The sequence below is a fragment of the Schistocerca americana genome, chromosome 1 (genome assembly GCF_021461395.2).
Source record: "Schistocerca americana isolate TAMUIC-IGC-003095 chromosome 1, iqSchAmer2.1, whole genome shotgun sequence".
Classification (NCBI taxonomy): domain Eukaryota; kingdom Metazoa; phylum Arthropoda; class Insecta; order Orthoptera; family Acrididae; genus Schistocerca; species Schistocerca americana.
In genome coordinates this window covers 1,021,861,166-1,021,875,377 of record NC_060119.1, presented here as the reverse complement: position 1 = coordinate 1,021,875,377, position 14,212 = coordinate 1,021,861,166, and the positions used below count along the sequence as shown (strand labels likewise).

At 41.7% G+C, this 14,212-nt stretch overlaps 1 protein-coding gene across 2 annotated transcripts in view; it reads right to left on the bottom strand.

The window, feature by feature from the left end:
- The window catches only part of LOC124616433 (zinc finger protein 64-like), a 108,561-nt gene that overhangs the window by 7,319 nt on the left and 87,030 nt on the right, over positions 1-14,212 (bottom strand). Inside the window, exon 10 of one of the 2 annotated variants that reach the window (XM_047144744.1) lies at positions 2,770-2,935. The exons of the other annotated variant lie outside the window; for it this stretch is intronic. Coding sequence (XP_047000700.1) covers positions 2,770-2,935 — 166 coding nt within the window. The remainder of the gene's footprint in view (positions 1-2,769; positions 2,936-14,212) is intronic. 2 annotated transcript variants of the gene reach the window in all.

Sequence of the window (14,212 nt, the reverse complement as noted above, 5' to 3'; positions counted from 1 at the left end):
AGCATCACCTGACTTAATTCAACTACATTCCATTATCCTCGTTTTGCTTTTGTTGATGTTCATCTTATATCCTCCTTTCAAGACACTGTCCATTCCGTTCAACTGCTCTTCCAAGTCCTTTGCTGTCTTTGACAGAATTACAATGTCATTGGCGAACCTCAAAGTTTTTATTTCTTCTCCATGGATTTTAATACCTACTCTGAACTTTTCTTTTGTTTCCTTTACTGCTTGCTCAATATACCGATTGAATAACATTAGGGACAGGCTACAAGCCTGTCTCACTCCCATCGCAACCACTGCTTCCCTTTCGTGCCCCTGAACTCTTATAACTGCCATCTGGTTTTTGTACAAATTGTAAATAGCCCTTCACTCCCTGTATTTGATCCCTGCCACCTTCAGAATTTGAAAGAGAGTATTCCAGTCAAAATTGTCAAAAACTTTCTCTACAAATGCTAGATATGTAGGTTTGCTTTTCCTTAATCTATCATCCAAGATAATTCATAGGGTCAGTATTGCCTCACATGTTTCAACATTTCTATGGAATCCAATCTGATCTTCCTTGAGGTCAGCATCTACCAGTCTGTTCATTCGTCTGTAAAGAATTCGTGTTAGTATTTTAAGCCGTGACTTATTAAACTGATAGTTTGGTAATTTTCACATCTGTCAACACCTGCTTTCTTTGGAATTGGAATTATTATATTCTTCTTGAAATCTGAGAGTATTTCGCCTGTCTCATGAATCTTGCTCAACAGATGGTAGATTTTTGCCAGGGATGACTCTCCCAAGACTATCAGTAGTTCTAATGGAATGTTGGCCACTTCTGGGGCCTTGTTTTGACTTAGGTCTTTCAGTGCTCTGTCAAACTCTTCACCCAGTATTATATCTCCCATTTCATCTCCATCTAAGTCCTCTTCCATTCCCATAATAATGCCCTCAAGTACATTGCTCTTGTATAGATCCTCTATATATTCCTTCCACCTTTCTCCTTTGATCGTCTGCTGCCTTCACCATTTCATCTCTCCCAGCTACCCATTCTTCTTCTACTGTATTTCTTTCCTCCATTCTTGTCAATTGTTCCCTAATGCTCTCTCTGAAACTCTCTAAAACCTCAGGTTCTTTCAGCTTATCCAGGTCTCATCTCTTAAAATTCCCACCTTTTTGCAGTTTCTTCAGTTTTAATCTGCAGTTCATAAGCAATAGACTATGCTCAGAGTCCACATCTGCCCCTGGAAATGTCTATACAATTTAAAACCTGGTTCCTAAATCTCAGTCTTACCATTATATAATCTATCTGAAACCTTCCAGTGTCTCCAGGCCTCTTCCACGTATACAACCTCCTTTCATGATTCTTAGACCAGGTGTTAACTATGATTAAGTTATGCTCTGTGAAAAATTTTACTAGGCAGCTTCCTCTTACATTCCTTACTCCCATTCTATATTCACCTACTACTTTTCCTTATCTTCCTTTTCCTACTATTGAATTCCAGTCCCCCATAACTATTTAAATTTTCATCTCCCTTCATTATCTGAATTATTTCTTTTATCTCACCATACATTTCTTCAATCTCTTCATAATCTGTGGAGCTAGTTGGCATATAAACTTGTAATACTGTGGTAGGTGTGGGCTTCGTGTCTATCTCGGCTACAATAATGTGTTCACTATGCTGTTTGTAGTAGCTTACCCAAGCTCCTATTTTTTTGATTCACTATTAATCCTACTCCTGCATTACCCCTATTTGATTTTGTATTTATAACCTTGTATTTACCTGACCAGAAGTCTTGATCCTCCTGCCACTGAACTGCACTAATTCCCACTGTATCTAACTATAACCTATCCATTTCCCTTTTTAAATTTTCTAACCTACCTGCCCGATTAAGTGACATGACATTCCACGCCCCAATCCGTAGAACGCCAGTTTTCTTTCTGCTGATAATGATGTCCTCTTGAGTAGTCTCCGCACGGAGGTCCAAATGGGGGACTATTTTACCTCTTAAATATTTTACCCAAGAGGATGCCATCATCATTTAACCATACAGTAACCCTGGGAAAAATTATGGCTTTAGTTTCCCCTTGCTTTCAGCCGTTTGCAGTACCAGCACTGCTAGGCCGTTTTGTTTAATGTTACAAGGCCAGATCAGTCAATCATCCAGACTGTTGCCCCTGCAACTACTTGTTGAAAGCTGCTGCCTCTCTTCAGGAACCACACGTTTGTCTGGCCTATGGTTGAACCTATTATCTGTATCGCTGAGGCATGCAAGCCTCCCCACCAACAGCAAGATCCATGGTTCAATAAAAAAAAAGTGTAACAGACAAAACAGGTATCTGTTCCTTTAGTTTAAGTTTTTAGTAGTTATTGTAATTTTTACATTACTTATTGCAATGTGTGTAAGTTGATTTGAATAAATAAGATATACTTAAGAGCATGAGTAGGAATTTAATTTAGTGGTTGGCCATGTGTGAATGTAGGCCTCTGTGAGAAGAGAATGATATCCAAAAATGTCACCAAGGATATGCAAAAGGACTAAGTGATTTACAGTTGGAAAACACTCCTAGCTGTTTAATGACAGAGAGTAGTTCTATCACCATATTTTCATGTTGCAAAGATGCCATAAAAAACCATACGTGAAGCCATGGTGTGCTGCTGTTGAGTCTCACAGAAAACTGCTTCCTGGTTCTTTGCTTGCCTCCAGAGCAAATTAAATGTGGAGGGCTGAAAGTGATTAATAATAGGATGGGGCTAAGTGAAGGAAAAAAGCCTACACACTTACATTTATTATCACTGCTGTATTTCCAAAAGGTTGTTTCACAACGTTTTTCTCAGTAGTTGTGACTTCGTGCTGAATTAAATGCACTGTGGGGCCAGTTTTTTCACACTTAGGAGTAGTTCGTGCATTTATTTCCAAAGATGTTCCACCTGATTTATGCTTTCTCTCCCTTAAAAAAAAAAAGAGATATATATGTATACAGTTTATGACAAATTACTGGTAGCATGGATATAGTAAACAACATTGTATTATTCAGTCTGATAGTTTTAAAAGTATTTTATTAAATTTTATGTCAATCAGCAACACACAAAAGCATTTAAATCCTATTTCTACAATATTTATACATATTGTATCAGAATGTATTGTAAGTTATTCTAGCTGAAATAAAATTTAAGATTTCCTCTATGTCCTTTGTCAGTTTTACAACTGCTACAAAAGATACTTTGTTACTGACAAAATTGCAAAAACTCTCAAGGACAGGGCAACTGTAAACATGAATAATACAGCCCAGTTGGAAAAGAACACACAAAGAGCTTACCAGCCTGATGGGCTGTGATCCAACAGACCATGGACTATTAGCGTGGTAAGCTCTTGATGCTATGATGCTCACTGATGTTACCATTGAAAGACTTAGCACATACATTAGTTGGAAACATTCTACAAATTTTGAAAGATTAATTTGAAAAACAAGGTTTTTTTAAACAATGATGTAAAATTCTCTCCTTCTCATAAGTTAGTCAAATAATACACATGTGTTATTGAATGAAGGTAACATTATGAAAAGAATAGATTGCTACTCACCAAATAGAGGAGATATTGAGTCACAGACAGGCACAACAAAAAGAGTGCTATAAATGTGTACTTTTGGCCAAAAGGCCTTTTTCTAACATATAAAACACACAAACACATTCTCACAAGCACAACTCCCACACATACATGACCACTGTTGTGGCCACCAAGGCAGGACTGCGAGCAATTGCACCTGATGAAAAAAGCAATCTGGCTAGTGCGAAAGGAGGCAGCTGGGGAGGGGAGGGGAGGGGATAGCAGGGTAGGGGTGAGGGCGGGTGTAGTGCTACTTGTGGGAGCATGCAGGAATGTGGTGGGGCACAGGATAGGGCTGCTAGGTGTAGTTGGTAGGTTTGAGGAGGGAGGGGGGGGGGGGGGGGAGGTAGGTGGAATAGCAGAGAAGTAGAAGAGGGGAAATTACTGAATTGCACATTCACCTGCTACAATCTCCTCCTATATGGCTGAATCTGTAATGGCAAATGGCTGTGTAGTATCCTTACAAAAGAGGGTTTTAGACCTGACAGCTCATTATGATAAAAGGAAGGAACTGCCAGAAAAAGTTAAGTGCCCTACCTACTTTCTACTAAAAAATTTCTAACACATTTATCAAACTGAAGGTTGCAATAAAGTATCATCATAAGAAAGTCATACTAAGTTATTTCCATTGCAAGAACAATTCTTCATTAGGTAACAATACATCAAACTTTATGAATATCAATTAAATTTTTAGAATATCGGCAACAATCAATTGAAAATGTTTAATTTGCTCTGGTAATGTTATACAGAATGGTGGTTTAAATTATATGCTTTGCAACCCCACACTGAGCAGTGGTACAAATTGTAAACGATTGTTGTCAATCTATCTACTGAAACAGAGGAACAAACACTGAAAATGGACGCAATGAAACTTACAAAATGTGGAATAACTGCCCCGTTCTTTAAATGTGATAATGTTGAAACTAATACTAATATACCATCAGTAGATTTGGTGATACCACAAGATCCAGTAAGGGACAATGTGTGGGAAAACAAGTAAAATAACTAGAAGTGATGAAGTGATCTCAGAGGTAGAGTATTTATCTCTTAATGCACATGACACCTGCAGTCTGTTCACATTGCTAGAACTGGAGGATGTTTTTCAATTGTTGTGGTCTTCAGTCCTGAGACTGGTTTGATGCAGCTCTCCATGCTACTCTATCCTGTGCAAGCTTCTTCATCTCCCAGTACCTACTGCAACCTACATCCTTCTGAATCTGGTTAGTGTATTGATCTCTTGGTCTCCCTCTTTCAATAGCATGGCAAATCTTGTGAACAATTCAACCTGCAGACATCTGCTGATTGTTGCACAACACACAACAGAAGCCTACAACATAGAAGAAGAACAGACAAATGGCAAGGCAGCCTACGAAAAGCTAAATGAAGAACAGAGGCAGCTGTAGGTGTGGAACTGGTTAACAACGCAGCCCTGGGAATATTATGAGACAGTCATTCACCACCTTGTGTCACAGTGGGACAAGCATTTCAACAGCCAGGGTCAATACTTCTAACATACAGATCCTGGTTTCTGTAATTATGCCTCCAGCTTGTTTCTTTTTGAATGCCCCTTATAGATATGTAACTGGTAGAGGACATGAAATGTATTCTCGAAACTGAATGTCTTGCATAAACGAATATTAATGAATCCAAATATTCTCAGCAACCTGCACCGATGAAACCGGAGTTTACTGACTGGATAATAGTGCCACCTTCTTGTCACCTCAAATTAACAAAGTTTCTTGTAGGAAGTGATCTTTTATATATTATGGACTGTTTTCATAGAGAGGAATAAGAACTTCATTAAAATGTTGCTTTAAGATGATGATGATGTTACGCAGTTAATAAAGTGAGAAGAGATCAGCTGATGGGCACTATTATACCACATGACTAGAAAAGACTTAAATGGTGTAAAAGAAAGAAAAAGAAAGAACGTAGACCACACAGTTAAATTGCCATATATTCAAGGCATAGAGGACTGGATATGTACTACAATTCAAAGGGATGGTGTGGAGAGGAACCGGGACATAACAATGAAGATTTCTTATGCTAGTTCTTTTTGATCTTGTTTTTTAAGGTGCAGGAAGCTAAAAAAACGTATGTCATGCAGTATGCAAATATCACACATAAAATATTAAAGGAACATGACTGGTAGGCCCACTTGGAACCCTCTGCCTAACTGGTTCTGGAATGCCACAAAGAATATGAACAAGGTGTAGACATCCATAACAAACGCACACTCTCCTATAACCACCCATCTGTTCACAAACATGCAACAAGAATATGAATGACTGTGACGGCTTGGAATCGAAAATGGTAACTGCCTTGCTGCAGCTCATTCCATGATGTTTAAGCAGTGGCATTGTGATTAAAAATGAAAATGGTTTCCATCAAGACATTTCTCCTGTAGTGAATAGAGTTAAAGGAATCTTTAGCATGTGATGCACTGCAAAATACTCTTTGAAGTACAGACTTCAGAATGATTTGAAAAGTATATCTTCAAATAAATTTAAAGTATTGATAAATATGTCCGAGTAACATACTGCTTACAGAATATGACTGCACTGCCAAAATTAGATTTTTCAATGTTAATCCTAATATTTGGGGTGGCAATTCACACTTTAAGATGAAAGGGGGGGGGGGGGGGGGAAGACCAGTGAATGAAGTGCAATTTGTTAATTTGTTTTGTCTTGTGTTGGGAGGGTTTTCAGCAAGTCCACCAGGGTGACACAATCATTTGCTGATCTATGTTGGCTGCCTGTTTCATCTACACAGAGCTTGAATACTAAACTTTCTTTTGCGTAGTAGTCCTTTAACTAATGACAACTGATTTAGGATAAACTGTATGGCTGCTGAAGTGTACAGTATGTTCGCTTCTTGGGCTCAATTTGGACAGTGCTTTGGGACTATTTCCTTTCTTGCTTTTTACACGCTGGGAACATTTGATCATTTACCTTACTTGAATATCTGTCTGCACCTAAAACTGTGGGGGAATGGATCTCTGGGTAGCATGACACAAAAATTATGGGCTCTGTTTTTGTTGGAAGTCAACATGAAAAACGAACAGCTGACTAGCTGATATATTGCTATCAGGGCAGCATGATACTATCAGGTCGAGTTAGCGGCTTTGAAATGTCCTATCCACTTTCACAAGAAACAAAATTGAGGAAATGTGATGAAATCCAGTCCAGCTCGTAGCACTGTCGCTGTTTATTTGAGAAACCAACCAGTAGTGAAATATGCCCCGATTTCTAAAAAACCTGGTAGTACCTTAAGCAAAAGAAACTGTAGATACTGTATTTCACTTTAATGGATCTTATTAAAATTTAATTTCTCTACGAGAAATTGATGTTAACTGCTGTCTCCCATACCATGTAACACATAAACACTACAGGGTATTATCATTACTTATCATATGGTTGCAGCTGCTGAACCATTTGCGGCCTTACCTGTTTCAGCCTCAAACAGGTTTTCAATCTGGTTTAAACATACAGTTTGTGCAAATGCTTATTGTAGGCTGTTCCAACTCAGCCACATGGGCCATGGACACTTCAAGTGTCCACCATGCTATTGCCAGACAGACACACAATGGCTTCCCGCAAGGCATTTCACTGTATTCCTGCTTTGTTCTGTTGCATGCAGACAGCTCTTCATTGTTAAACAGTGCACTGCATTAATGTGTTTATGGACAAATTTCACAATTTGAAAAGCAGTCTGATGTAGGTAACCTAATATTTCTTAAATCTGCTACAATTTTCTCCAGACACATTTTCTTAGGGGTTCACCAACAAAACATTGTGCAACTCCATTAGTTCTGAGATCAGGTTTCAAAACCTGTTTAGTCTAGAGAATGAATTTAAATTATTTTAACAATTCGTCTTCTGTTATACCCTACATTGTACCTCTGAAATCAATTAGAGGTGGTTTAGTTACAAAACTGCACTTTGAGCAAACACAGGTGTTACAGCAGCATTAATTTGTTATGATGGTATCGTGACATACACTGGTGTCCAAAAACAAAGCAACAAACTGTGTTTCTCCATTCTGTGTCTAATTCACAATATAATCATACAAACTGTCAACGAGATGTCCGTACGATATGTGTTCTGCATGGAAGATGGTATTCCAGTCAACGGACAAACATGCCAGGTATTCCAGTCAACGGACAAACATGCCAATGATGACGTAATGGCATTTGTGAAATGAGGTAGTGTTTGCTGGGTAGCCCTACATCCAAAATCGCTGTGTACACTGTCACAAACAATGCAGTATGCCTCAGAGAAGTTGCCTACCACATTCTCTGCTGTAGAGGGCCATAGAAAGAAAGAAAGCAGGGCAGCTGCAAACTGATGTGGCCCAATGGCTTAATGTGAATTGTTCTGTTGTTTCTTGGATGTGTCAACAGTTCATAGAGACTGAAACTGTATCCCGCAGACCAGGGCAGAGTTGACCACATATGACTTCAGAAGAGACTATGACTACTTGGCTATAAGGGCACAGCAGTACTGCCCTAGCCCTGCATGGTTACTGGGACATTAGCTTGCTGGATACACTGGACATTTTGTATCAAGGCAAATGGTGTGCAGAAGACTTCGGCAGAGTGACCTTTATTGTTGGAGACCTGCTGTATGTCAACCTCTGATGCATCTTCACAGAAGGGAATGTCTTGAGTGGAGTCATCAACATGCCACCTGGATGGTTGAACAGTAGTCCAATTGCAACTGTACTCGGGCTCGTTCACTACCTATTTTTCACGTGGCTCATCTGCAAAAGGGGGGTTAGTAGTGAACGGTTGCATTTGTGCCCCTACTATTGAGTCATATATTGGCTAGCTTTTGAACAACAGTGAATTTAACTATACATGTTCAGACTGAAACTTATTTATTCAAAAGAAACACTTTAACCTTGTGGCCATGCATTTTTAAGTTAACAAATAAATCTGATCTGTATAAATAATAATAATCGGTGCAATTCGTACACTGTTTATTGTCTCACACCTACACACTTTCATGTTGTTCCTTCACATACACTGTTGTCCATGCTTGCACTCACGGCACTTTGCCGCTCCCAACATACCACCACAACGGACAATGACCAAAGACCCCGATTTTCCCGCTCATATCCACAGTCCTGAGTCGGGTCACGTGACACTACATCAGTCAAAATAATCCCTAAACATGGCCACAATTCGTTCACAATTTTTATAAGATTTAAATACTTAAACCTAAATACATTATATATTTTATACACATTTATCACCATAATTTTGTACTTCATTGCAATTAAAAGCAAGACAAAACACTATGCAATGGAACTACAATGCCCATCAAAACACAAAACAAATATTTACCGGTCTATTTTGCCCAACATATTATTCCTGCTGCTGTGCTTTAAATTTAAATTATGAACTACTTGAAAGAGATCCATATTATCCCCTATTACCTTACACAATGTTGTTTTCACAGATTAGTCCTAATTCAGTCTGAAATTCAGAGACAGCAATTCACCACCTTGTGTCACAGTGGGACAGGTGTCTCAACAGCCAGGGTGAATACTTATAACATACAGGTACTGGTTTTTGTAATTATGCCTCTGGCTCGTTTCTTTTTGAACGCCCCTTATATTAGACGTGGCTTATGGTTTTTTACTGATGTGAAGTAGTATGAAAATATATTTATAATCTTCTTCTATGCAAAATGCTCAAAAATAGTTTTACTCATCTGCAGACCAACAAATTTGTGTTTGATTTAGATCCAGAGGAAGCAGTGGCTGGAAGGATAAGCATTATGAAACTAAAAACATAATTTTACTGTTAAATAAAAACAAAACAACAACCAAAATAAAGGCAGTCTGTTTGAAAGTGCACATCCTTGCACACCTTTAAAATCAAAATCTACTGCTGGGTAACATTCAGTACCATGTTCCTCCCCTCTTTGCATTGTAAGTTGTTTGGATCCTCTTTGGTATGCTGCCCAGAAGATATCAGAGACATTGCTGTTCAAGCCTAACCCACTGTTCGGTGACTGAACTGAGGTCACCCATTGTGTGACAAGAATTCTTGCAACAGCACATTGCAAGTTTCAACTGGTGCCAAGCATGCTCAACCATGGGCACGTCATCATATATGCAGGTCATTCCATTCAGTTAATTCCTGTCTCCTGAAGGAAGGTGTTCAGGTGGCTGTAGCGTGCTTCTGCATCGTACTGACAGGCGAACTGATCAACAAAATGTTAACTGCAGGGCTGAACAATAAGTTGGAGGACCTTGTCTGAAACTGTACAGTCCACAGCAACACTGATGTGGGTCCTTGTGACATAGGAGTTGAACATGAGTCAGCTAAATAGGCTGATGCAGAGCCGACAAAGGACAATGGAGTCCTTACACGAGACTCGCATGAGGGGCCTCGACACAGTCACTGTCTCCTTTACCATATGTAACTTATTCAGCAAAGTCAGCAAGTGCCATTCTGTATTCCAGAACCCAAAAAACTTGCAGTGTACAAGTAGCCTCTTTGGGTAGCCTGTCAGCAAGTTCATTTCCCGGGATTCTGACGAGTCCCGGGGTCCATATGAAGACCACTGACCGTCCACATTGTTTGAGGATGTATACGGACTCTTGGATGGTCATTACCAAAGGACGGCACGGATAGCACTGGTAAGAGAGCTTGTAAGGCGCTCAAGGAATCATCATAAATAAGGAAGGACTCGCCGGCACTTGATCGGATATGCTCAAGAGCACCAGGGATAACTATCAGCTCTGCAGTGAAAACAATGCAGTCATCTGGCAATAAGCACTGTGCAGCAGGTCCTCCATGAACATAAGCAAACCCAACATGACCATCAAGTATTGAGCCATCAATGTAAACTACCAGTGAATCCTGGGGCACATCAAGAACAGAGAGACACAAGTGATGGAGGGTTGCAGGGTGTACTGACTCTTTTGGGATTTGTTATTGGTCCAGACGAAGCTGTTGTCAAGGTATACACCATGGAGGTGTAAATGAGTGGACCTGGAGGAGAGGTGGCAGAGGGAAAGACTCGAGTTCAGTGAGAAGGGATTGGATACATACTGCAACTGTAATCCCTGATCTGGGTTGGCATTTCGGGATGTGGATCGTTATGTCAGGGAAAAGGAGGTGGTAACTTGGATGGTTAGGCGAGCTGTGAATAAGTGCGGTATAACTGGTGAGCAGTTGTCATTGACTGATCAGCAATGGAGGGATCTCAGTTGGCTGTTCACTGGGCTCGTACGGAAAGCTACCATCACAAGTCAAACTCTACAATGATGTATAGGGTCTAGTATCTGCAATGTTGAGAGCGACGCTGAACTATATGCTATAGTCATGGCGGAACTGTACAAGGGTTTTATACAGCTGCAACAGAGTAGGGCGACCTGCATCCCAGTTGGTGTGACTCAGGCATTGAAGAATGTTAAGGTGCTACCACAACTTTTGCTTATGCCGACAAAGATGGGGAAGCCAACTGGGTGTCGAAAACCAGTCCTAAAAAGTGATAAGAGTCCACTAGGTTAAGGAGATGGTCATCAAGATAAAGTTGTGGGTGCGGGTGAGCTTTATGACACCGATAGAAGTGCATGACCCAAGTCTTGGCGGCTGAAAACTGAAAGCCGCCGGTAAGGGCCCATGTCTGCGCCTTTCGTATGCCTCCCTGCAGTCGATGTTCAGCCACACCAATAGTAGATGAGCAAAGGAAAACACAAAAGTCGGCAGGACCCCACAGCTGCTGCTAGACCATTAATGTCCACAAAAAAAGAGTGGGACACTAAGTACAGAGCTCTGCAGAATCCCATTCTTTTGGATACAAGTGGAACTGTATGAATCACTGACTCGAACTCTGAAGGTGCGGAGTGACAAAAAGTTTCGTGTAAAAATCGGCAGCTGACCCGGGATACCCCACCCGTGCAATGTAGTGAGGATGTGGCATCATCAAGTGGTGTCACAGGCTTTCGTCAGCAGGTGGAAAAGTCGGCAATAAGGTAATGATGGCAGACTCCAGATATACCAAGTTGTCAATAGTGGAGCGACCTTGGCGAAAACTGCCCTGGGATGGAACCAGAAGACCACGAGACTCAGGAGCCAACACAAACTGCCAGCTCACGATACATTTGAGCAGCTTGCACAGAACATTGGTGAGGCTAGTAGGACGATAGCAATCCATATCTAATGGGCTTTTACTGTTTTGGCGCTGGAATAATGATACTTTCTCGCTACTGCAATAGGAATTCAATATCGCTTCGGGTGTGGTCGAAGAGGTGGCACTGATAATGCACTGACAGATGTTTAACTACATTTGGAGATGGATGTGGTCTGGTCCAAGGGTTGTGTCAGGGAAATATGCAAGGGCACTGAGAAATCACTCACTGAATGGAGCATTATAAGACTAAGTGTGGCATGTAGTAAAAGATAGGTGTTGTCGTTCTACCTGCTGTTTTAGGGTACAAAAGGCAGGGTGGTAATTCTCAGATGCAGAGGTTTGAGCATAATGCTTGGCAAAACACTCTGTGATTGCATCTGGGTCGGTGTATACAGCTCCATGTGTGGAAATCCCAGGTATAACTCCAAAGATCTGATAGCTGTAAAGGTGTCTGAGCTTAGTCCAAACCTGGGAAGGACAAGTTCGTGTTCCAATGTTGGGGACATACCATTCCCAGCATTCCTGCTTCTATCTTTTGATTAGTTGACAGGTCTGGGCATGCAGCCGTTTGAAGGCAATGAGTTGCTCCATTGATGGGTGCTGCTTACGACACCGTAGTGCCCACTTCCGATCCCTAATGCCTGCAGCAATTTCCAGCAACCACCAAGGCACTGTCTTCCACTGGGGACAACCTGAGGAACAAGGAATAGCCAAGCAATTCAGCCACAGAAACAGTGGTGGTAGTAACATTCTGGATCATCACACTGATGTTACCAAGCGATGGAGATCCAACAGAGGTAGCAGACATGAAAGCATCCCAGTCAGCCTTGGTAAGAGCCCACCTGGGCAAGTGCCCACGTGAGGAATGCCCGGGAGGGACAGGAAGAGTGCAAAGTGGTGACTACCACACAAGTCATCATGAGGTCTCCAGTGGATAGACGATAGAAGGCCACAACTGCAAACCGAGAACTCAGTGGCTGAGTATTTGCCCTGTGCCACACAGAAATCAGTGGGGCCACCTGTATTTGGGAGGCAAAGGTCAAGTTGAGCTAGTGGCTTTCCACATCTTTACCACAGCCAGTAATCTTAGATCCACCCCACAAAGGGTTACGGTTGTTGAAAATCACCCAGAACTAGAAAAGGTGGAGCGAGTTAAGAAATTATAGTAGCCAATACATGTTGTGGGACTTCACCATCTGGAGGAAGACAGAAGTTGCAGATGGTAATTTCCTGTGTTGTCAACACCCTGACAGCCACAGCTTTTAAAGGTGTTTGAAGTGGCACGGGTTTGATATAGACAGAGGTAAGGACATTTATACATACTCCACCTGACATCCTGTTACAGTCATTGCGATTTTTAATACCCCAAATAGCCACGAAGAGTGGGGGTGGGGGGGTGGGGGGTGGGGGGGGGGGGGGGGGGCGGGTGTTCCACATTGCTGGAAACCAGATTTCCTGAAGGGCAACACGAAAAGCAGGTGTAATGCTTAAGAGTTGTCATAGCTCAGCCAGGTGGGGGATAAAACTGCCGCAGTTTCACAGGAGAATGATGCTTTCTGTTGCCTGGGAAGGCATGATGGGACCAAGGAGGCAGTTTATGTCTCAGGGTCGCCTGCATACACCTGTTGAGGGCTTGTGGTCTCTGTGTACATTGGTTACAAGGCACCGGTGAGAACTAGGTCCTCGGAGGACACTAAGATCTCCACCTCATCTTCAGAATGGGAACTTGCAGGAAGCAGTGGTGTGGGAGCCACTGGGGTCTCTTTTTTCTTCATGGTTTTCTTCTTTCTAACCTCTAACTTCTCTTTTGGTTTCTTCGGTTGGGAGGGCTTACCTAAGTATGCCTCAGGAACCGATGATGATTGCAAGGCCCTATGACCAGCACCTTGTGGCTCTGTCAGTCACTGGCTGGTGTCTGGCTTCACAGCAGTACAAGCCTTGGAAGGTAATGTCCCAATAGACCCCTTTATTGCAAGAGGAGCTGGAGGAGGCTGTTACTGTTACTTCTACGGCCAAGGGGTGGGGACCAATGTCACTGATGGCTGGGGGGTCATTGCTACCAAAGTAGATGTTAGGGGAGCAATGGGAAGATGAGTGTCCTGAACCATCAAGGTCTGCCGGCCCTAGAGGTCCACTTTAAGAGGCAAAGCTGTTAGGGATGCCGTTTTCATAAAGGGTGGTGATGCCATAGCTGTAGCATATGAGGAAATCTTGTGTACCGCGTTGAGAAGTTTGCATTTCCTTTTTGTCTCCGTGTAGGTCAGCCTATCCAGAGTCTTATATTCCATTATCTTCCTCTCTTTCTGATAAACAGTGCAGTCTGGCGAACAGAAGGAATAGTGCTCTCAGCAGTTGACACAAATGGGAGGAGGGCACAAGGAATGTTCTTGTGTGACAGATGTCCGCATTCCTGACATGTGAGGCTGGCATTACATCGAGAGGACATGTGTCCAAATTTCTAGCATTTGAAG